The sequence below is a fragment of the Peromyscus maniculatus genome, chromosome 3 (genome assembly GCF_049852395.1).
Source record: "Peromyscus maniculatus bairdii isolate BWxNUB_F1_BW_parent chromosome 3, HU_Pman_BW_mat_3.1, whole genome shotgun sequence".
Taxonomy (NCBI): Eukaryota; Metazoa; Chordata; class Mammalia; order Rodentia; family Cricetidae; genus Peromyscus; species Peromyscus maniculatus.
This window is the reverse complement of record NC_134854.1, coordinates 41,127,976-41,150,188: the sequence shown is the minus strand read 5'-3', so window position 1 is coordinate 41,150,188 and position 22,213 is coordinate 41,127,976. Positions and strand designations below refer to the sequence as shown.

Here is a 22,213-nt window from a genome sequence, read left to right as displayed (position 1 = left end):
ACTATTCCCTACCGTCATAGAATTTACTGTAATCACCCTAAGGTGAAATGCCAAATCTCAATATATAATTAAACAGAAGATGAATCCAGAATATATAACAACAAATGAAAAACTCTTACACCCCATAGCAAAAGGACAATCTAAACTTTTTTTGATGTTTTTTCTTGGCATATATTAATTACATACTGATTGTTTTCATTATTTTCATATGTATATGTATATATTCAGTCATATTCTACACACACCCTCTTCCCCCCTCCCCACTGTAATTGCCTGCTTCTTCCCAGCTTTCTCCACATTTACTTACATGTGTTCTAAATGTGTCCCATTGAGGTCCATTAGAGTTGTTTACAGAAGCATGGACAACTTATCACTGAATAAAATGTGCCCTCCATTCTATGACAGGGTATTAACAGGACCAGTTTTCTGGGAATCTGGTGTGAGTAGTCACAGCTGCTGTTGAGTTCAAAGTACAATAGTCATGTGATACTCAGAAGTCAGATCCTTTCCCACTCCATCCTCCAGCTTCTATATTCTTTCCACTCCCTTTTCTTCTGGTGACCCTGCTCTTTGGAGGAGATGAAATGATGTCCCATTTATGACAAATAAATGAAACCGAATCCAGAAATCAGAAACCGAATCCAGGTCTTCTGCAGAGTGTATATCTGCTTGTGGGTTTGTGCATGTTGAATATAATGCACATAGAGCCCAGAAGAGGGCAGCAGATCCACTGGAGTTACAGGCAGCTGTGAGTTGCTGGGAACCAAACTCAAGTCCTCTGCAAGAGCACTACTCACTCTTAGTAAATGAGCCATCCTTCTAGCCTCAGAGAAGCTTTCTATGGCAGATAGTGGTCACTGAAGTCTGTGTCATAGTTTTCCTACAAACTTTTTAAATTTAGTAAATTCATAGGTGTTTCTTCTTGCCTTCTCAACAGTTGAGCATACAAAGCTTATCTTATGCAAGGTTAAATAAGTAAATGCTGTTTAATTCTAGAGCTATTCTACAGAATTCCTGGACAGAAGTCATGGATTTAATACTGAAGCCCCGTTCTGGAGGTGAGAAAAAAGTTTGTGTTAAAATAAAATGCATAGGGTGTATAGCTAGATATTCATGGAATTACTTTAAGTAAAAGTAACTGCAGGTTGTTGTTTTAAAGTTCTTGTTTTTTTTTTAATATTCTAGCTCCTTATTCATCCAATTTATTCATGCACGTTTAAATATAAGTTTATTTCTCTTCAGTTACTACAAATTCTCTAAATTTATAGGAAACTTGTATGTATGATCATTTTGCTAAAGCATAGTATAATGACTAAATTTTTTCCAGGAAATATCTCTAAAACCTTACTGTAAAAAGGGTATTTAACTGATAGTTTATAAATTGTTAAATTTATATTTATACTCACTTTAGGTAACTATTTGATATTTGAGCTAAAAATAATTGTTTTTCATTTTAAAGCAAACAGTACAGGGCAAAGAGAAGGTGAAACCTCCTTAGCTGAGGTGATGGTGAGCAGTAGCTCTTGCTGTTTACAGAGCCAAAGAGAAGTAATCTCTTCAGGGGTTCCATGTTTTTGCTTTTGGGCAGACTGTGAGCTTTTTCATTACATGTGAATGTTTTCTCAGTTTTATGTTCCCCATGAAAGATGTTAAGTGATGCACATTTTTCTGTTGGACAAGTTTGATGGTAGCTTTTCTTTTCCTACAGCTGAAAAGGGGTACTTGGTGAAATGTAGAGAAGAATGGGCCAAGACCAAAGATCCAGCCTCTGCCCTCAAAAAACTACCTGTCAAAAGGTGTGTGGAAGGTCAGCTGCTTCGAGGACTTTCAAAATATGGAATGAAGAATATAGTCTCTGCATTTGGCATAGTGAGTGAAATTTGTGAATCAGGCACTGACTCAAGGTGGCTAATGCTTTTTAAACATGAACTTAAAAATTTTTGAAACAACAGCAAATAAGAATCCTTTAGTAGTCTTCAAAGGAATTTACTTGAGTATGCCTCATTCTGACCCTGAAAGATGATGAGATGTGAGAAATGCTGGTGGTGTTTATTAACATTGGAGGTTCAAGAAAGTATCTATGGAAAATATAATTTTCTTTTTTTTTTCTTTTAAAAACCTTGTTTATTTTTCAGTAGATTTCATTATCAAAATATCATATATTAAATTAAAAGGAAGTTAGGCTATTATCAAATGAAGTCTACAAATTACAAATATTCAGAAATTATTTACCTGTACAACAGTGTTTTGCAAAGTGAGAAATATTTTATCAATGTCATCAAGCATTATTAAATCTCTTCTGTATCTGAGAAACATTGATAACTGTTAGAGAGCTGCAATTCAATTGAACATATAAAGTTTGTTATAACTCAATACATAAGGATGGGGAAAAAGTAAACTGGAAAGAGCCCTAAATGTTATCAGGAAAATATAATTTTCAATTGAATTTAATGTAATTGAAGGGATTTGTCCAGTTTAGAAGCCAATGTACAGTCATTTCTTTTAAAACTTTATTTTGTGTTTGTGTCTATGCATGTACTTGAGCACACAGGTAAGGATCAGGACATTTGAGAGTTCATTCTCTCTTTATATTATATCTGTCCCCAGAGATCAAATTCAGGTAGTCAGGCTTGGCACAAGTGCCTTTACCTGCTGAGCCATTGGTCTGACCCCATTGGCCAGTCATTTCTTGGTCATCATCTTCATTGGAGCTTTAAACTACCTAAGGAAGAGAGTTCAACAGGAAGTAGCAAGCATAGTCTCTGTGTGTGTATAATACAGGACACTTTGAAGTGCCTTCCCACCGAGCTACATCCCAGCCCCACAATCAGATTTGAAGTCTGAGTTTCTTGTGTTAGGATTACCATTAAATGAGCAAAATATCTGGGAAAATGGCACTTTAAGTGTTCAGAATCGTTTCTTTGCCTATTTCTCCCTTCTCTGCAGATACCAAGAAATAATCGCTTAATGTATATCCATAGTTATCAAAGCTATGTGTGGAATAACATGGTGAGCAAAAGGATAGAAGACTACGGTCTGAAACCTGTCCCAGGGGACCTTGTTCTCAAAGGAGGTAAAATGGCATATACTATCGTCATTCAGCCAGATCAGGACTCAGATATTTTATAGCAGTGTTTTTGAAATCCAGCATGACTACTAGTTAAGAAAGAGATGTGTAGTAAGTGGGAGATGGAAAGGCCACATGAACTCAGGCTGATAGTTTTTATCACCAATAAAAAAAATATGTATGTGTTTTGGGTAAGCAGCTAAGTCTGGGCCTCCATTCTGGGCCTCCAGCTAGTGTAGCAGAATAAACTTTGGGCCAGTATTGGCTAAAAGTCCTTTACAATTGTTAATATGGGTCTTCAAAATATCTACATTTATGGATGTGTCTCAGCGTTTCATTGTGTCACCAGGCAGTTTTAAAGAGTTTCTTCAGGAGAGCACCAGACCAGAGCTGATTTTACTGAACATAATCAAATGGTCTGAAACGTAAGCGTAAGAAATGTTAATGTGGGTCTCAAGCTATGACTCAGTTGTAAAGAGCACTAGCTATTCTTCCAGAGGAGCCAGGTTCGATCCTCAGTGCTTACATGGTGGCTCACAACTGTCTATAAGTGCATTTCCAGGGGATCCAACACCCTTTTCTGGCCTCTAGGGATACTGCCCACACATGGTACACAGACATACTGCAGGCAAAACATCCATACACACAAAATAATAAAATAATTTTTAAAAAAGAAATGCTAATATTCTGTCCTATGAAATGTTTACTGTGTTTCTGATCTTACACTAGACACTTTGCCTGCATTGCTCTGTTGCAGTACTACTGGTAAGTATTCTGGTTTGTGCAAGATTTAGCCCCTTGCTCAGGGTTCCAGCTAATTGGAAAAGGAGGGATTCTAAGATTCCTGGGCCTTTGCACCTGGACATCTTGTTCTTTCAAGTCACTGGGACATATAAATCTTAGGAGCCTGAATTCATGACAATGCTTTTTCTTTTTTTTCTTTTTTTTTTTAAATAACTTATTTATTTTTATTTTATGTGCATTGGTGTTCTGCCATATGTATGCATGTCTGTGTGAGGGTGTCAGATCTTGTAGTTAGAGATAGTTGTTAGCTGCCATGTGGGTACTGGGAACTGAACTCATGACCTCTGGAAGAGCAGTCATTGCTCTTTACCGCTGAACCATCTCTCCAGTCCCCAACAATGCTTTTTCTTAACCTTCTGTTTACTTGTGGGATTTTGCAGCCACAGCCACCTACATTGAGGAAGAGGATGTTAATAATTACTCCATTCATGATGTGGTGATGCCCCTGCCTGGTTTTGATGTTATCTACCCCAAACATAAAAGTAAGTTCCATGTTTGAGCCAACTATTTAAAACAAGTATAACATGATTAAGCTATCAGTAGCCAAGAATGAAGCAGAGGAAAATCAATATTTGAAACATGTCTTAAAGCTTTCTTTAATAGAAATTTAGCCTTCAAAAACCTATAAACAGCTGAGTGTGATGGCTAATCCCAGCAGAGGCTGACAGATCTATGTGAGTTCAAGTCTAGCCTGATCTATACAGCAAGTTCCCAAGCTACCAGGGCTACATAGAGAGCCCTATATAAAAGTTTATATGTGTATGTATAACAAATATAATATATTAAAATAAATTTATTAAAAATAAATATTAATATATCATATATACTTTATGAAATATGTATATTATATGTGTGTATAGACACACATATATAATATATGCATATATACACATTACACACACACACACACACACACACACACACACACACACACACACACACGATGGTCTCCTGGAAAGGGATGTATTCAGGAGGATAATTTAAATTAGAAGCTATCCCATTGTAGTGTCATGGCCTGTGATCCACTGGAGGGTTGCCTCAGCCTATAAGCTAGATGGCAAACTGAGAAAAGGAAATTAGAATCCTCTGCATTACTTCTCATTCTGCAGACTTTTTGTCATTATTTCTGAATGGTTTTGAGCAGTTTGAAAGAACTAACCCAACACTTAGCCAGCACTGACCTGTGGATAGTATTTTTCTGTTAAAATAGTTTTTCTTGGTTAAAGGGCCAGAGTTCTACATACTAATATTATATTCCTTGAGTTTGTTTAAGTTAGAAAATGATTAGGAGCTGGGCGGTGGTGGTACAAGCCTTTAATCCCAGCACTTGGGCGGCAGAGGCAGGCAAATCTCTGAATTCCAGGATAGCCAAGGCTGTCACACAGAGAAACCCTGTCTCGGAGAACCAAAAAGAAAAGGAAAGAAAATGATTAGGAAGCCAAGCAGTGGTGATGAATCCCTTTAATCCCCACACTCTAGAGCCAGAGGCAGGCAGATCTCTATGAGTTTGAGGCCAGCCTGGTTTACAGATTGAGGACCAGGACAGCCAAGGCTACACAGAGAAACTCTGTCTCAAAACAAACCAAAAAGATTAGGACTAAAGTCCTTGGATGATTGGATACTTCTAGCCAGGTTTATAGAAATCTAATAAGTCATCCACATTGCTTTTCTTCTGGTACCTACACTGGCTGACTTCACTGAAAAGAAGGGAGTGGACTGGAACAAGAGAGAATAAGTAAAGGTGGACAGGGAAGAGTGTAGTCTGCTTCCCTTGGCAGCAACCAAGGAGAAGTCTCAAGATGCTAAAACTGGTGGTTGCCACACAGCTCCTGTGAGGGTCTGTTGATTCTGCCTCTTTCTGAGGTGTAACTTTTCCTTTTTCTTTTTTGATGCAGGCCAGAGCACAAGTATGCTTTTTCTGATACTTATTCTTCTTTATTCTTTCTCTGAGCACACACACACACCCTCCGCCCCTTGTTTTTGCCATGTGGCTGACCTCCATGCCTGACTCATGGCATGGCTTTCTCTATACCTCTTCTCCATCTCCCTCCTCTGGACAACTGCTGAGATCTACAGCTTGCCTTCTTTGGAGTTTTTCTTTTAAACTCTAATAAAATTGTCCTTTTAAGAAAAAGAAAAATGCAAACCCTTGTTTTAATTAGGAATCTCCTGGAACAGATAGCATTAATAGAGATAAGAAAGGGGATTTATGGGAGACCTTGGCTCACTTGATTATAGCTATCTGCATGCTAGAGAACCAAAGAAGCCATTGTTCTGTCAGTCTGGGGCTAGTGTCCCAGGTCTCAGGGAGAGGGAGCTCCTTTGCCTTTCTTTTGCCTTTTGCTCTGTTCAAGGCATGTCTGCATTAAGAGTGAGTCTTACCCACTGAGTCCTCTGACTCAAATGCCAGGCTCTTCCAGAACCACCATCACTGGCACTAGTACGGTGGCCCAGTTAATTGGTCTGGTCAAAAACAAAGTCTCCTGTGTTTCCCTTTCAATAGCGGTGGGACAGGCTCAGCTGAAATGTGAGAAGAAAAAATGGTTACCATTTTGCCACCCAAGTATCCTAGTTTCTGTTCCTTTGATAAAGCACCATGACCAGAAGCAACCTGGGGCAAAAAGGATGTATCTGGCTCACACAACCCCATCACACTCCATCATTGAGGGAAGTCAGGACGGGAACTCAGGAAGGAGCAGATAGAGGAAGTGGATGAAAGCTGCCTATGGGCTTGATTCCTCTGGCTTGCTTAGCTACCTTCCTTAGACAACCTAGGACCACCTGTCCAGGTATAGCACTACCCACCATGGGCTAGACCCTCCTCTATCAACCAGAAATCAGGAATATGATTTCTGCAGATACCGCAGGCCAGTCTGATGGAAGCAGTTCCTTAGTTGAGGTTCCCTTCTCCCAAGTGACTCACTAGTTTGTATCAAGTTAACAAAAACTAATTGGTACACCAAGTCAAGCTGATAGCCTCAATCAGCCATCACAGAAAGAAAAAGAATGTTCCCGTTCTTCTTTTTCCTCTCAGTATCTGGAACTTGGCTGGTTCCAAGAAAAAGTAAATTTGCAGAATATTTGACAAAGCCATTCATGAAACACTGTAGCCCTGGAAGGGACACATACTACTAGAGGAGTTAAGCATTTGGACCTATGACACAGGCACATCTAGTACCAAGAAGGTCTTAGGGGACGAGGCTGTCTTATTTCCTTGTCCCTGTATTTCCAGCATTTTTAATGTTTAATGTTTAATGTAACTTGAAGAAATGAATTGACTATATTCCTAAATCGTCTTACATTTGTAAATAATGTAAGATGAAGTTAATGTTAGTAATAGAAAAAATAAGAAGTGCCGAAAGCATTGAATGTAAATTCTCAAAGACATGCCGAGCAGTCAGATGTTCAGGCAGTAACACATGCCATTGTCATAATACTGGGGAAGCTGAAGCAGGAAGGTTGTTATTTAAAGGCTCCTGAGTGGGGCCACCATCTCACCCCCACTTTTCCCTAGGGTACTCTTGAGCAGGAACAGTAGGAAATATTAGATAGAAAGATAGCTAGAGAGAGAGAAACAGAAACATAGACTAGCCTCAGGAGAACCTAGGTCCTTATCCATCGGGCTCTGATTGCCTCTGCCAAAGGGTTTTTAAAGGATTACCAAGGGGCGGAGCAAAAAACCTCCCCCCAGGCACAGCCAAGTGCAGACCCTTCCAACCACCTGGTAACCTTGCCTGTGGTCACATGATCCCCTTATGCAGCTCTGCTGTGTCAGGCAAACTCAGATCTCACAAGGAAACTTCTGTGAGCTCCCACACCTGAGCTATATAGTAACATTCTAGAGAGATGGCCCAGTAGTCAAGAAAGATTGTTACGCTTCCAGACAACCTGAGTTCAGTTCCCAGCATACATCTGCCTGCAACTTAAGCCCCAGGGGTTTCCAGTTCCTTTTGGCCTCCATAGGTACCCACACACACACATACACTTATACACAGATACACATACATAAATAAAATGAAATACATAAATAAAAATGAAATTTTTTTTAATCATGAAAAGAAAAATTAGTTCGATGGTAGCTTATAAAATATCAAGGGTCACAAAGGTCATGGTGGTGCACACCTTTAATTCTAACACTCAGGAAGCAGAAGCAATATGATCACTGTGAGTGAGGCCAACCAGGGGTATATAGTGAGACCTTGTCTCCAAAAAGGAAAAAAAATATTAAGAGCCAGCAAGATGGGTAAAAATGCACTTGCTGTATGACACCCAAGTTTGGCGACATGTGTTAAGTCCCTAGAACCAGTGTGAAATCAGGGAAAGGACCAATTCCTCAGTGTTGTCCTCTGACCTCCATAACTGCACTGTCTTCTACATGTGCTCAGTGCCCACTCAGCTCTGCGCGCGCGCTCTCTCTCTCTCTCTCTCTCACACACACACACACTCACTCACTCACTCACTCACTCACTCACTCACTGACACACAATTAATAAAATGAAAAAAAAATTTTGTTTTTCAAGACAGGGTTTCTCTGTGTAGCTTTGCGCCTTTCCTAGGACTCACTTGGTAGCCCAGGCTGGCCTTGAACTCAAAGAGGTCTGCCTGGCTCTGCCTCCTGAGTGCTGGGATTAAAGGCATGCACCACCACTGCCCCACAAAATGAAAAAAAATTTTAATAAAAAAAAAGTATCTGGGCTGGGTGTAGTGGCCCATGGCTTCAGGGACGCAAAGGCAGGTGGTTTTCTAAGTTTGCAACCAAGCTAGTCTACAGAGCTAGATCCAGAACAGTCAGGACTACACAGGGAAACCCTCTCTCAAATAAATAAATAGAAAAACAACAACAAAAATGAAGTATCTGGAGTGCCTGTTGAATCATTCCTCTTACTCTGGGGCAGATAAAACCAAAAATGTCAGAGAGGAGACACAGTTGAAAGAACCAAAGTCACATGAAAGGACTTATAGCTCCAATGCTTATGGATGTATGTAAGGACAGCTAATCTACCATGTTTCAGAGACATCAACAAAGCCTGTAAGAAAACAGAACCTGTTTGCAATGGGAGGAACATTCTAATATTGTGGCTTGTGTCCCCACAGATGACACATAAGGGAACATTAGAGAGCCATCTCCTGTAGACTGAGGTGGACCAGATGGTTTCTAGGGTCTCCTGTTTTTAAACATGTAGAGTCACCATATATAAATTGTATTTAGAAACTCCATGTAAGTTTTTTGAAGTTAGCTTGGGATCTTTATACCACAAGCCCCATAGCTGATTACAAAAATAAAGCCACAGGGTGACAACACCTTTTAGGCCTGGTGGCTGAGTCGCAGAGGTGTTATAGTTCACTGACTTTATTAGGACAGTCTGACTGGACCTACACGTTATGCCATTTTTACTACAGTTCAAGTTAATATGCTGACAGACTGCATTCCAATTAACTGTTTGTGTTTTGTATCAGTTAGTGAAGCCTACAGGGAAATGCTCACTGCAGACAATCTTGATATTGACAACATGAGACACACAATTCGAGATTACTCCTTATCGGGTGCCTATCGAAAGATCATTATTCGGCCTCAGAATGTCAGCTGGTGAGTATAGACTGAGGATTCGGAAGTGGAGTATTTTATAGAACCACAAGGTTTTGCTTTGTGTGTGTGTGTTTCTGTGCTTCGAATCCAGCATGTAAGTGCTCCATAGCTGTTGACTGTCCAATCACTGCTGTCACTATTGCCACCTGTTGGTATTCTTCAAGTGATCAAGAACTTAGTGTTGACTGCAGTCATGCAGTGAAAGTTACTTCTTTTATATTTTGTTGGCATCTCTGACTTACTGAACAGATACACAGAAAATGAACTTTCTTACCTTTCTCTGTAAAACTTCCATTTGATTCTGGAGCTAGAAAGATAACTAAGCAGTTAAGAGCACTAACTTCCTCTAGAGGACCAGGATTCAGTTCCCAGCACCCACGTGGCAGTTCTGTAACTCCAGTTTCAGGGGCTCCACACCCTCTTCTAGCACTCACACATGGTGCACAGACACACATTCAAACAAAGCACTCATACATACAAAATAAAATTAGAATTTAAAATATGTATCTATTTTAAAAGATACCTTTGATATTTTTTTATTTATTTCCTGAAGCTTTTTCTAACTTTAAAATGAAATGCTGAACTAGTTGCTTATTGCCAGGAAATTCTTTCTCTTTTTTTCCTGGCAATGGGCATGAAGTTGGTATAGTTGGATTTTACCTTCCATGCTCTGGGGAGCAGTTTCTCTTATAAGAAGGTTGATGGCAGTGGTTCCTACTCTGGTGGGAATGTAAATGCCATGGTTACTTGCACTTCACCTATACAAAATGAAGTCTACTATGCTAGAGAAACCTTTCAGGTCATTTCCACCCTCTGATAGCATTTGTCATCTATTATAAAGTAAGGGAAAAGCAGTTGTTATGCATAAAATCTGGCCTGTTCTATTCTGGGGGAGGCTTACAAGTCAACCTGTATGTTTTTCTTGCTCCAAAAATGGGGATGAAGAATGTGCCATATGTGAATGTTCACATTCATGCTTATCTTTATGTATTTTGAAGGGAAGTCGTTGCATATAATGATCCTAAAATTCCACTTTTCAACACGGATGTGGACAACCTAGAAGGAAAACCACCACCAATTTTTGCTTCTGGTAAATCAGCATAATGTGAAGAGTTTTTTTTTTTTTTTTTTTTGTGTGTGTGTGTGTGTGTGTGTGCGCGCGCGCGCGCGCGCGCGCGCGCGCGCTTGAGAGGAGGAAGAGGGAGGGAAGGAGGAGAGAGACAGAGACAGAGAGAGAACCTGAGAACTTGTGGGAGCCAGTGCTCTTCACTGGACTGAAGAGATCAGATGAGTCCAGGGATCCAATTCAAGTCATCAGGCTCAGCGGCAGGTACTTTTACTTGATAAGCCATCTTTCCAGCCCTACCTGCTCTGTTATCCTGAATAAAGTTGCCACCTCCATCCAGCTGGTTTATACACTCGTGTGCTCTCACTTCCGTGGTCTCATCCTCTGAGGACCCTTGGGGACTAGAACCTAAGGAAAGGGTGCAGCTTGGGGGTCTGGGATCTTTGGTCAGCCGCAGCCACTTTCCGTCTTTGACCGTGCACTTCTTTCTTGCCTGGCAGAAGGCAAGTATAGGGCTCTGAAGATGGACTTTTCTCTTCCTCCATCGACTTACGCCACCATGGCCATTCGAGAAGTGCTAAAAATGGACACCAGCATCAAGAACCAGACCCAGCTCAATACAAACTGGCTACGATGAGGGGTGCATTCTTCAGAGACAAGTACCTGCTCGGTGACCTCCTGTTCTTGTCTTTTTTAATTGCTGGCTCATATTTGATTTTTAAAACTTTTATAGTAAAGGATTATTTGTATTTTTTAAAGTTTTTATCAGCTTAAAGAAATAATTACAATGTTTGTACACATATACAAATCCTGAAGATCCTAATTATAGCTCAGAAGATATAAATTGGTCAGGATATACTTTAGGTGCTTAAATCCTAGTTCAGCATCAGCTTTTTGGCTTTATAACAATAAAGGGGACTTTGGTTTAAAGGAGCAGTTTTAGGTTTTGCTGCGCTCCTGAAGTTCAAACACCAGGAATTTTTATAAGTCCATGATGGGAATACACAGTGATTCATCTCAAGAGCAAATGCAGCAAACAGATCTTGACTATGGAAATTAGAGTACATACTTAACACACTGTACTCATGTTGGTTCAATGATAACAAAACATCCACAGGTTTATAAACACAACATGGTTTTCATTGTGCGGCTGTGTGTTGGATTCAGATAAGCAGTTATAAACATCTTAGCTTGCAGTGGCTTTCCTGTTTATAGTATCAGTGTCTTTCAGGTGAACCTTTTCCTTGATATAAATATGTAGTTTTTATTGGTAAAGGTCTAATTTTGTTCTAGGTGCCTTTACTTTCAGGACTCCTTCCACTGGACTCAAAAGTAAACAGTGATCAAAAAGAAAATGTGGAAAACTTACAAGGGCTCCTTCTATGCTAACCTGTCACCAGCTGCATTTCCATCATGGGCGCCACAAAAAATCCTTCTCTGAAAGGATGTATATGCCTTTCCCAAGTTGTGTAACATGACTCTACTAATTTTATTTTCTATTATTTCTAGAAACAAATGTAATAAATATTTTTAAGAACTCCTTTCTACTAATTATGCAAATAAATCAAATAAATATTCTAAAACTGAATGCATGTAAAAATCTTGTCCCTCACTAAAGGAAAGCAAGGCACTCAGTGAGTGAAGGGTCCTTGGCAGAGGTGACATAGAAGTGTCTTGATACGGTATGGGATGTGAGAATCATGTGAAATTGTATCCACTGGGATGACTGATGATAGGGCCTGGGTTCATAGTTATCCAGTCCACAGTATCCCTCCATGGCCTCCCAGTGTGCTTTCTGGAATGTAAAGAAATGCTTGGAGCAGAGCATGAATGGCATGTGTCCTGGGTCTGGCCCTGAAAGCACAAGTGAGAACCAATAATGCATTTAACTCTTTCTATGTACTGGCCTGTGCCACTGCTAAGACTGCAAATGAGTGAGAAACAACTAACAGTTACTTATGAGAAGACTTAGTCTCCTATTGGAAGTGTATGCTTACAAGTACTACATGTAAATTGACATTTAAACAAAGAATCTCAACTTACTGTCCTCATCTGTGAAATACTTTGAGCCCTCCCTGTGTGAGGAGTTGATTTTCCTGGTCACATCAGTCAATTTCACCAATTTGTATATGTCACTTTGTCTTTTTAAAATTACATTTTATTTTATGTGTACACATAATTTTTTTAATTACACTTTATTTATTGTCTCTCTGTGTGTGCCTATTTGTGTGTTCATGTATACATCTCAGCATACATGTGGATGTCAGAGAATAATTGCAGGAGTTGATTATCTCCTCCCATCATGTGAGTCTCAGGTCATCAGTCTTGGCACCAAGCACCTTTGTCCACTGAGCCATCTCACTGGCTCCCTGTACAGGTATCATTTTAGATATCAACAGAAACAATAATGATTTGAGGCAGGTTTTTCAAGCTATTTTGAGACTCGAGAACATAATGTTTAGCTGTAGAGATTTCATGTGAAATAAGCCATCACCTTAGCATGGAAGTCAGGACACTTCCCTCGATGTTAACAATAGGAAAAGGATTCTCTGAAGCAAATTTACAAACTGGAACCATTTCCTAATGCAAAAGTAAGGTAAATAAAGCTGAGTGGTGGCACACCTGTTGGCCAGCCCTGGGGAGGCCGAGGCCAAGTCTACACTTGAGAACTGTGTAAGTGTGTTTCAAAGATGCAGGACTTGATGGCTCTCACCTTTAATCCCAGCACTCTAGGCAGAGACAGGCAGAACTCAGTGAGTTAGAGGCCAGCAAGTTCCAGGCCTGCCAGGGCTACATAGTGAGAGTCTCTCACAAAGCAAAGAAAATGGCAATTTTTATTTGGTCAGTCTTAGAGGTTTGGTTTGGTTTGGTTTGGTTTTCAAATAAACAAGTTCTAGCCAAGGTTACCCTAGAACTCACTACTAGCCAAGTCTGCCCTTAAACTCAACAATCCTAGCCAGATTTCCCAAGCACTAAGATTACAGGCATGAGCTACCTGCCATGCCTGGCTCCTATGAAATGTTTTATTCATAGTTTCATATTACAGACAACTATAGTATAGTTGTAGCCGTTACTAAACAAACAGGAAACAAAACATCTGGTTCTTCTCTGAGGCTCAGGGAATGTTATAGAAGAGAGGCAGAAAGAATCAGAACCAGAGGATGAGGGAGAAGGGCTACGAAATGCTATCTTCTGGAAATGGCATGGCCATTACAACCATCAATCACAGCAGCTGTATCTACCTGTCAAGAGCCAATCATGCAATGAGAAAAGGTCTCAGGAGAAGTGGAAGGGTGACCAGAGATTGGTCTATGGGGTAGTGAGAGTAATTGATGCATTTTATATGTGTATCAAATTGTCAAAGAGCAAATGTAATTCAAGTGTTTTAAAACTGGTTGATTTCAGAGTCTTCATGTTTTCATGCAGGTAACCATTACTCTAATGTTTAAAAAAAAAATCCTAGCAGATGTGGTGAGAATATTTGTATTCTATGTACTGGGAGATTAAGGCAAGAGATTGCTTAATTCCAGGAGTTTGGAACCAGCCCAGGTAACATAGTGAGCAAAACCCCAGCTCAAAAAAAAAAAAAAAAAGGAAATAAAATGCCTGGTTGATTCCTAAATCAGTAAGTTGGCATCAGCTGCAATAGTACATGTAGTATTTATATTGGGTATTGGGATAGATTGTGTGGCCAATTTGAATGAAATGGAGCATGTATGTAAAAACTAAACAAAGTAAGTTTTCCAAGTGCTACATATAACTGTGACCTGGGTGTCAGGCCATGCTGGTTTGGGGTTTTGTTTTGTCTTGGCATTTTGAAACAGGTTCTCACTAACCTGTGTCCTAGGCTGTTCTTAAACACAGTTTCCTCCTGCCATAACTTTGCAAGTGCTAAAATAACAGGTGTTTACCACCATGTATGTGCTTTTTATTTATTTTTCTGAGACAGGATATTACTCAAAGCCCTGGTTACACTTGAACTCCTGCACTCCATCACAAGTATTGGGATTATAGGCATGTGTTGCCACACCTAGATTTAGTATGTGCTTTTTTGAAACATGAAAATTAGTTAAGAGAGAGCTGAGGATGTTGCTCAGGTGTAGGGGTCTTGATAACATACAAGAAAAGCCCCAGGTTCCATTCCCAGCACCACTTAAAACTGGGTAATGTGGGGTAGAGGCAGGCAGATTAGAAGTCTGAACTTATCTTAGGCTATGTAGTGAGTTCTAAGCCAGCCCAAGCTAGATGTGACCTTGTCTCAAATGAAAATAAAACAGGTCAGGAAAGTGAACCATATCTTGTTTCAGACATCAGAAGTGAGAGGCAAGCAGAGGAGCTCCCAAGCTGTGGGGCTGGCAAGGTAAGGCGCTTACTGCCAAAATGGATAACATGAGTTCCATCCCTAGAACCAACATGGTGGAATGTGGTGATATTTTATTTGTACTGAAATGTCATTTTAATTTTGTGTTAATAAATAAAGTTGCCCTGGGGTCAGAGCTATTAGAGCCATAGTAAGAGCGTGGTGGTTAGAAGAGCTAGGTAGATTTCTGTGTGTTCAGGGATACAGCCAGTATTGGAGACATACGCCTTTAAGACCTGGAGGGCGGTACTTACAGGCAGTGATGAGGCAGTCATGTGGTTGGGTTTGCAACCAATGAGAAGGCAGAACAGAAAGATTATTTAAACAGGGACACAGGAAGTACCTCCCTCTCTCGGGGAAGCTAGGAGCACTGGAGGAGGTAAGATTTTATCTCTGAGCTCTGACCTCTCGGCTTTTCTCTTTTACCTTGGCTCTGTGATTCTTATTTTAATAATACGATTGGTTACATCTACATCTGGCGCCCAACGTGACAAGAATCCATTAAAAACTGCTTGGGGCCGGCTCCCTAGCCGGAGCAGCCGGCTCCCTAGCCCCAGCCCAGGTCTGCTTGGGCTCAGGCCGGACTGTGAGCTGCTTGCTTAAAGCCAGTGCTACAAACAGCTCAGGCCTGCCCTGCTAAACAGGGCCCCTGGCTGTAAAGCCAAGCCTTGACTCGGCTCAGAGGGAACAAGTGGCTGGCTTTAAGCTTTAGCCGGCTACCCCTTCGCTTTCACTTTCACTTTCACTTTCACTTTCGCTTTCGCTTTTGCTTTCTCTCTTGCTTTCTCTCTGTCTCTCTGTTTCTCTCTCTCTCTCTCTCTCTCTCTCTCTCTCTCTCTCTCTCTCTGGATTTACACCTAGGACTCTAGGTGGCTGTTTTGAAATTCGCTCGGATTTCTACTGTTCTACGCAGATTTGGTAAGTCATAAAGGAAACTATTTAAAAGACAAATTTTTTCCACATTAAAAAAAAAAATGGGTTTCCTGTGTACATTGGAAGAAAATTGGGTTTTGTTTGAAATTTTAGGCAGTCTGACAATGGAACAACTATATGAAAAGATTAGTATTATGGGAATTATGCAGTTAATCACCATGCTTATTCTCATTTTACTATTTAAAAAGATAGTCGATTTAAGTGCCAGGATAACAGCTTTAGAAAAACCTGTTAATTTTAACAGTGAAGTTGGTTCAAGTTTGGATCATAAGGTTACAGAAAGAAAGCCTGTTTTCACACAATCATCCTTAATTTATCCTGTAACCGTACAGCAGATGCCTGATCAAATGGCTACACAAAATATCTGGGCTCCAATTGAACTGATGGATTTTAAAAGGTTTAAGGAGGCAATAGTATCTTATGGCATGCATTCCCCATATGTAAAGCAAATGTTAAACTCTTGGTCAACATATAATAGGATTATACCACAGGACTGGCGGGACCTTGCACAAGCTGTTCTGGAACCCAGCCAGAGAATTCAATTTCTGACTTGGTTTAAGGAGGAAGCTAGAAACGTAGAAACACAATGGAGGGATAAAGGAATACAAGTTTGTCAGGATCAGCTTATTGGAGAAGGCCAATATGCTTCAATACAAACACAATGTTTATATGATGTTCAAACCGTAATTTTATGTCGAATGGCAGCCTTGAATGCATGGGACAGAGTTGATGAACCAGGAAAAAAACATGAGTCATTCACAAAGGTTATGCAAGGCCCTAAAGAATCTTTCACAGATTTTTTAGAAAGACTGGCTTCAGCAGTAAACAGAATGGTCTCAGGATCAGAAGCTAGTAAGGCAATAATTGAAGCTTTGGCATTTGAGAATGCGAATGCAGCATGCAAAAGAATAATCAGGCCGTTAAGGGCAAGATCTGCACCTTTGGAAGATTGGATTAGAGAAACAATTAATGTTGAGGTTGATGGGCATGATACGTGGGTAGGAGAAGTAATTTCAAAAGGTTTGAGGAGTGTTAGATGTTTTGGGTGTGGAAAGCAAGGACATTTTAAAAGGGACTGTAAACAGGTCAATCCTAGAAGCAATGTTTCTTCAAGGAACAATGGCAACAGAATGCCCCTTCCTTCTGGAGTATGCAGAAGGTGTGGTAAGGGAAAACACTGGACCAACGAATGTAGATCAACAAAGGACAGACAGGGTAATCCTTTGCCTCAGTTTTCGGGAAACTCCCAGAGGGGCCTCATGCAGGCCCCCATAGCAAAACCAGTTCAAACCTTTCCTGCAGCTGTAGAGGAAATCCCTGCTCTGAGCGATTAAATAACCAAATGACTATTGGAATAAATCAGGCTGGTCAGGATGATGAAAAAGAGAGAATAGAAAATTCAGGAGAAAACATAAAGAAAATTTTTTGGCAAACTTCTATTAATGAACAGAGACCAAAATTAACGATAAAAATAAATGGTGTTTTGTTGTCTGGTCTGGTAGACACAGGTGCGGACATTACCATAATTGCACCAGAATTTTGGCATCCAGCTTGGCCTCTTCAAGAGGTAAACGTTCAACTGTTAGGAATTGGGACATTATCTGGAGTGAAACAGAGTGCAAGATGGCTGGAATGTATAGGTCCAGAAGGACAGAGAGGAAAATTAAAACCATATGTCGCTAACATAGCTATGAACCTGTGGGGTCGAGACTTGTTGCAACAATGGAATACTCAGATTAAAATCCCTCCAATCTCAGAAACAAATCATAAACTAGCACATGTTTCTGAGAGAAATATTAGAAGGCATTATTTTGAGTGGTCACCAGCCATCCATATTATACGAGAACAGGGCACAACAACTGATAATCTTCCAAAAATACCAACAGCTCTACCTTTAAAATGGTTAACAGACAAGCCTGTATGGGTTCAGCAATGGCCTTTAACAACAGAGAAACTCCAGGCTTTAGAAGAGCTGGTAGAAGAACAGTTAAATGCTCAGCATATTGAACAGTCAACCAGCCCTTGGAATTCTCCTGTATTTGTTATTAAAAAGAAATCTGGTAAATGGAGAATGGTAACAGACCTTAGAGCAATTAACAAAGTAATTCAGCCGATGGGCTCTCTACAATCTGGAATTCCTTTGCCTACTCTGTTACCAAAAGGATGGCCTCTCATAGTTATTGATTTAAAAGACTGTTTCTTTTCAATACCCTTACAAGAAAAAGACAGAGAAAGATTTGCTTTCACAGTGCCTAATTATAATAATTCTCAACCGGTTAAAAGATTTCAATGGAGGGTCCTCCCACAGGGAATGTTAAATAGCCCAACTCTGTGCCAATATTTTGTACAACAGCCATTGGAAGTGATACGTAAAAAATTTCCTAAATCTATAATTTATCATTATATGGATGATATTTTACTAGCTGACTCAAATGCAGATACTTTAGAAAGAATGTTTGAAGAAGTAAAGAAAATTTTGCCTTGCTGGGGATTACAAATTGCTCCTGAAAAAATACAAAGAGGAGATTCTATTAATTATTTAGGATATAAAATAGAGCTACAAAAAATTAGACCCCAAAAGGTGCAAATTAGGAGAGATAGACTACAGACTCTTAATGACTTTCAAAGATTATTTGGAGATATTTCTCATCTACGAACTATTGTTGGGGTAAAAAATGATGAACTGACTAATTTGTTCAAAACCTTAGAAGGTGACAAGGACTTAAATAGTCCAAGAGAATTATCACCTGAAGCTGAGAAAGAATTGGCCTTGGTAGAAAAGAAAGTACATGAAGGGCACGTGGATCGTATTGATCCAAAGCTGGATTGCATTTTGGTTATTTTACCTTCTAGGCATTCCCCTACTGGAATATTAATGCAGAGGGAAGATATTATATTGGAATGGATATTTTTACCAAATAAACCAAATAAAAAATTAAAAACTTATGGGGAAAAAATCTCTGACTTGATTTGGAAAGGAAAATTGAGACTTCGTCAATTAGCAGGAATAGACCCAGCAGAAATTGTCGTACCTTTAACTAAGGAGGACATTGAAAAATTATGGACAGAAAGTGAACCTTGGCAAAGAGCTTGCAGTAATTTTTTGGGAGAAATTAACAGCAAATATCCCAAAAGCAACAGAATTGATTTTATAAAGAGAGCTGATTGGATCTTGCCTCGAATTGTACGGCAAAAACCCATATCTGGAGTTCGTACATTTTATACAGATGCCAACAAACAAGGAAAGGCAGGTTACAAATCAGAAAATTTAAGTAAAGTGGTACAAAGTCCTTATAATTCAGTGCAAAAATCAGAATTGTATGCTATTCTGTTGGTATTAATGGATTTTTCAGAACCTCTCAACATAGTAACTGACTCTCAGTATGCTGAAAGAGTGGTATTACATATTGAGACTGCAGAATTTATCCCTGATGCTTCAGAATTAACTTCACTATTTATTCAATTACAAGATACAATCAGGAAAAGGAGTCATCCTTTATATATAACTCACATCCGATCTCATACTGGTCTGCCAGGCCCTCTAGCACAAGGCAATGATGAGATTGATAAATTATTGGTAGGAAATGTGCTGGAGGCCTCAGAATTTCATAAAAAACATCATGTCAATAGTAAAGGTTTAAAAAAGGATTTTTCCATAACCTGGCAACAAGCCAAAGAAATAGTAAAGAAATGTCCTACTTGTTCCTTCTATAATCAAACGCCATTACCAGCAGGATGTAACCCAAAGGGTACTCAGAGAAATGAAATCTGGCAGATGGATGTGTTTCACTTTGCAGAATTTGGAAAACTGAAATATGTACACCACACCATTGATACTTATTCAGGATTTCAATGGGCAACTGCTCTGAGTTCTGAAAAAGCTGATTCTGTAATCACTCATTTGCTAGAAGTTATGGCCATCATGGGTATACCTGCACAAATTAAAACTGACAATGCTCCATCATATGTCTCTGTTAAAATGAAACAGTTTTTTGCTTATTACAATATAAAGCATATTACAGGTATACCACATAATCCTACAGGTCAAGCAGTTATAGAAAGGTCAAACAGAACTCTAAAGGATATGCTAAATAAACAGAAAGGAGTAACAAAAACCCCCAGAAATAGACTGCATAATGCTCTATTAACTTTGAATTTTCTGAATGCCAATGAGAAAGGAACAACAGCTGCAGAGAGACATTGGGTAATAGAAAAAACTACAGAATTAAATCAGCCTATATACTTTAAGGATGTGCTGACCTCAGAATGGAAGCCAGGGTATGTATTACGTTGGGGACGAGGTTTTGCTTTTGTTTCTACAGGAGAAGATAAGCTGTGGGTACCATCAAAATTGATAAAGGTTCGATTTGAACAAGAGAAACCTCTTAATTAGAGGAGGTGATAGTTCATCAATCAGCATGAACATCCAATTTAAACTAACTTGTACCTGTAACACATGTCTTTTCATTTAATCAGATAATAACTTGCCAAAAAGGAACATCCCCAAAATTAGTCTTGGGGGAAGGTTTTTGTTTTTGTCTTTTAGGAGAATGAAGGTTAAGGAATCTGAAGGACACAAGACAAATGAGACAACTGAAGAAAAGGGACAAATCATCTATCCCAGGAAACAGAGTATATGGGAGTATATGGCATATGGGTATATATTATCTAAAAAATTTTATGTCTTCTTAAATGTTTGTTTCTGCTTTTCTCTAAAGATTTAACACTATTGGTCTTCTAATAGTCCCAGTTCAATTAAAATTTAAAGCTGACTTTGGAGTTGGAGAATGGCTCTCTCCTTCTTTAAACTCAAGCATGTTGTTAAAATGAAAATACAAACTCCCTGTATCATGACAGAATAAAAGAGCCATTTTCTGCTATGGGACAGGACAAAAGCCAAATTAATTAAGGGACTATTCTATTACTAATCTCAACTCTTTGATTCTATTCTGATTCTTTAAACTTTTCTTAAAGTATAAATTTTATATCAAAATTTACAAGATTAGTATATATATACATTTTAAACTTTGTTAAGATATGAATGGTCATATAGAGTACTAACTAATTCTAGAAAAAAGGCTTCAGTTAGCTGCATATATATGTCTTTGTGTTCGAGTCTCTTATCAGTTTTCTGCAGGAAATCACGGCCAGGCCTAACATCAACTGAAGTCTCCGGAAAGAAGATGGGGCCCCACAACAACGACAACAACAACAATTCCACGTGGACAATAATAATATCACTGAACTGACAAACATCATCTACAGATCAGCTTTGAACTACAAGGTGCTCAGAACAATTTTGAGATGACTAGCTGAGATGATCCAGTCTCAGAGACTACTTGAATAAGGACTTGAGATAAACCCTGAACTTTGGCATTATACACAGACTGGATAATAATGAAGGATATAGTTACCTTTCCTAGAATTTGACAATTAACCTAAATTTTTCTTTCAGGATAAAGATAACTTCGCCCATACCCAGCAGGAAGCAATTTTAAGAATATGACACCCACATTGCCAAAGAAGTGGTGTGGGGCGGGTGGTTTTTTGGTTCTTTTAATGGGTTTTGGGTCTGGGATAATTTTCATTATTTAGGGGGTTTGGTTACAAGTTGTTGTCAAGGGTTAGGAAAAAGGCTAAGCAAAGGACATTAGATTTAAGGTTCTTGTTTAAAAAAAAAAAAAAGAAAGAAAGAAAGAAAAGAAAAGAAAAAGACAATTACTAGTTTTAAATACTTTACATTATTACCAACTATTAGGATATAAAGAAATGAAAGTTAGTAGTTAGACATTACAATAGAAATTGTAGTCATATTAGATATGTTTTAAAAATTGAGCAGATGTATTTTAGACAGGTCACCTTCAAACCCTTCAGAGATCTACAGAATATGGCATTTAAAATGTTTTAATAACTTAGAAATTTTTCTTTTTTGAGACATGTCGGCTCCTGGCAGTACCAATCTACTTCAGAGAAAATATGGGCATTGAAGAAACTGCATATGGAGTTAATTTTCATTGTGGCAAAAGTTAGCCACTGGACAACAAAGTATCCTCAAATCAACAGGACAAAATGGACAGACAGAACACGAAACAAAGGACTACTGATTCCTGCCAAAACAAGTGTGGTTATGGCTTTATCAAAAGGCATCTTCTGAGGCCAGGACAATATGGCACCATCCCTGAAGTCGCCTTCACAATCTGGAAAAGGTACAGTACCCTTTTCTTTGAAGGCAGCTGAACAGGCAGTGGGCCGATGGCTTCTGTTGTGCAATGGAACAGCAACTGAAAGCTCATGCCTCTCAATAGTAGACTGGCATTTAATAGAGGGATGTGGAGAAGGGCATGCTTAGATGAAGCCATATATACACAGCCAAGAAGAATGGACAGCTGAATTCAA

General features: G+C 39.2%; 1 protein-coding gene across 2 annotated transcripts in view; it reads left to right on the top strand.

Annotated features, from left to right (window-relative positions):
* The window catches only part of Pus7 (pseudouridine synthase 7), a 62,464-nt gene extending 49,733 nt beyond the window's left edge, over positions 1-12,731 (top strand). The window contains exons 10-16 of one of the 2 annotated variants that reach the window (XM_076566367.1): positions 997-1,058; positions 1,709-1,869; positions 2,947-3,073; positions 4,252-4,353; positions 9,329-9,458; positions 10,457-10,548; positions 11,025-12,731. In XM_076566367.1, coding sequence (XP_076422482.1) covers positions 997-1,058; positions 1,709-1,869; positions 2,947-3,073; positions 4,252-4,353; positions 9,329-9,458; positions 10,457-10,548; positions 11,025-11,161 — 811 coding nt within the window. In that variant the 3' untranslated portion in view covers positions 11,162-12,731. The remainder of the gene's footprint in view (positions 1-996; positions 1,059-1,708; positions 1,870-2,946; positions 3,074-4,251; positions 4,354-9,328; positions 9,459-10,456; positions 10,549-11,024) is intronic. The other variant, XM_076566366.1, reaches the window with a different exon arrangement.
* The last annotated feature ends 9,482 nt before the right edge of the window (positions 12,732-22,213 follow it).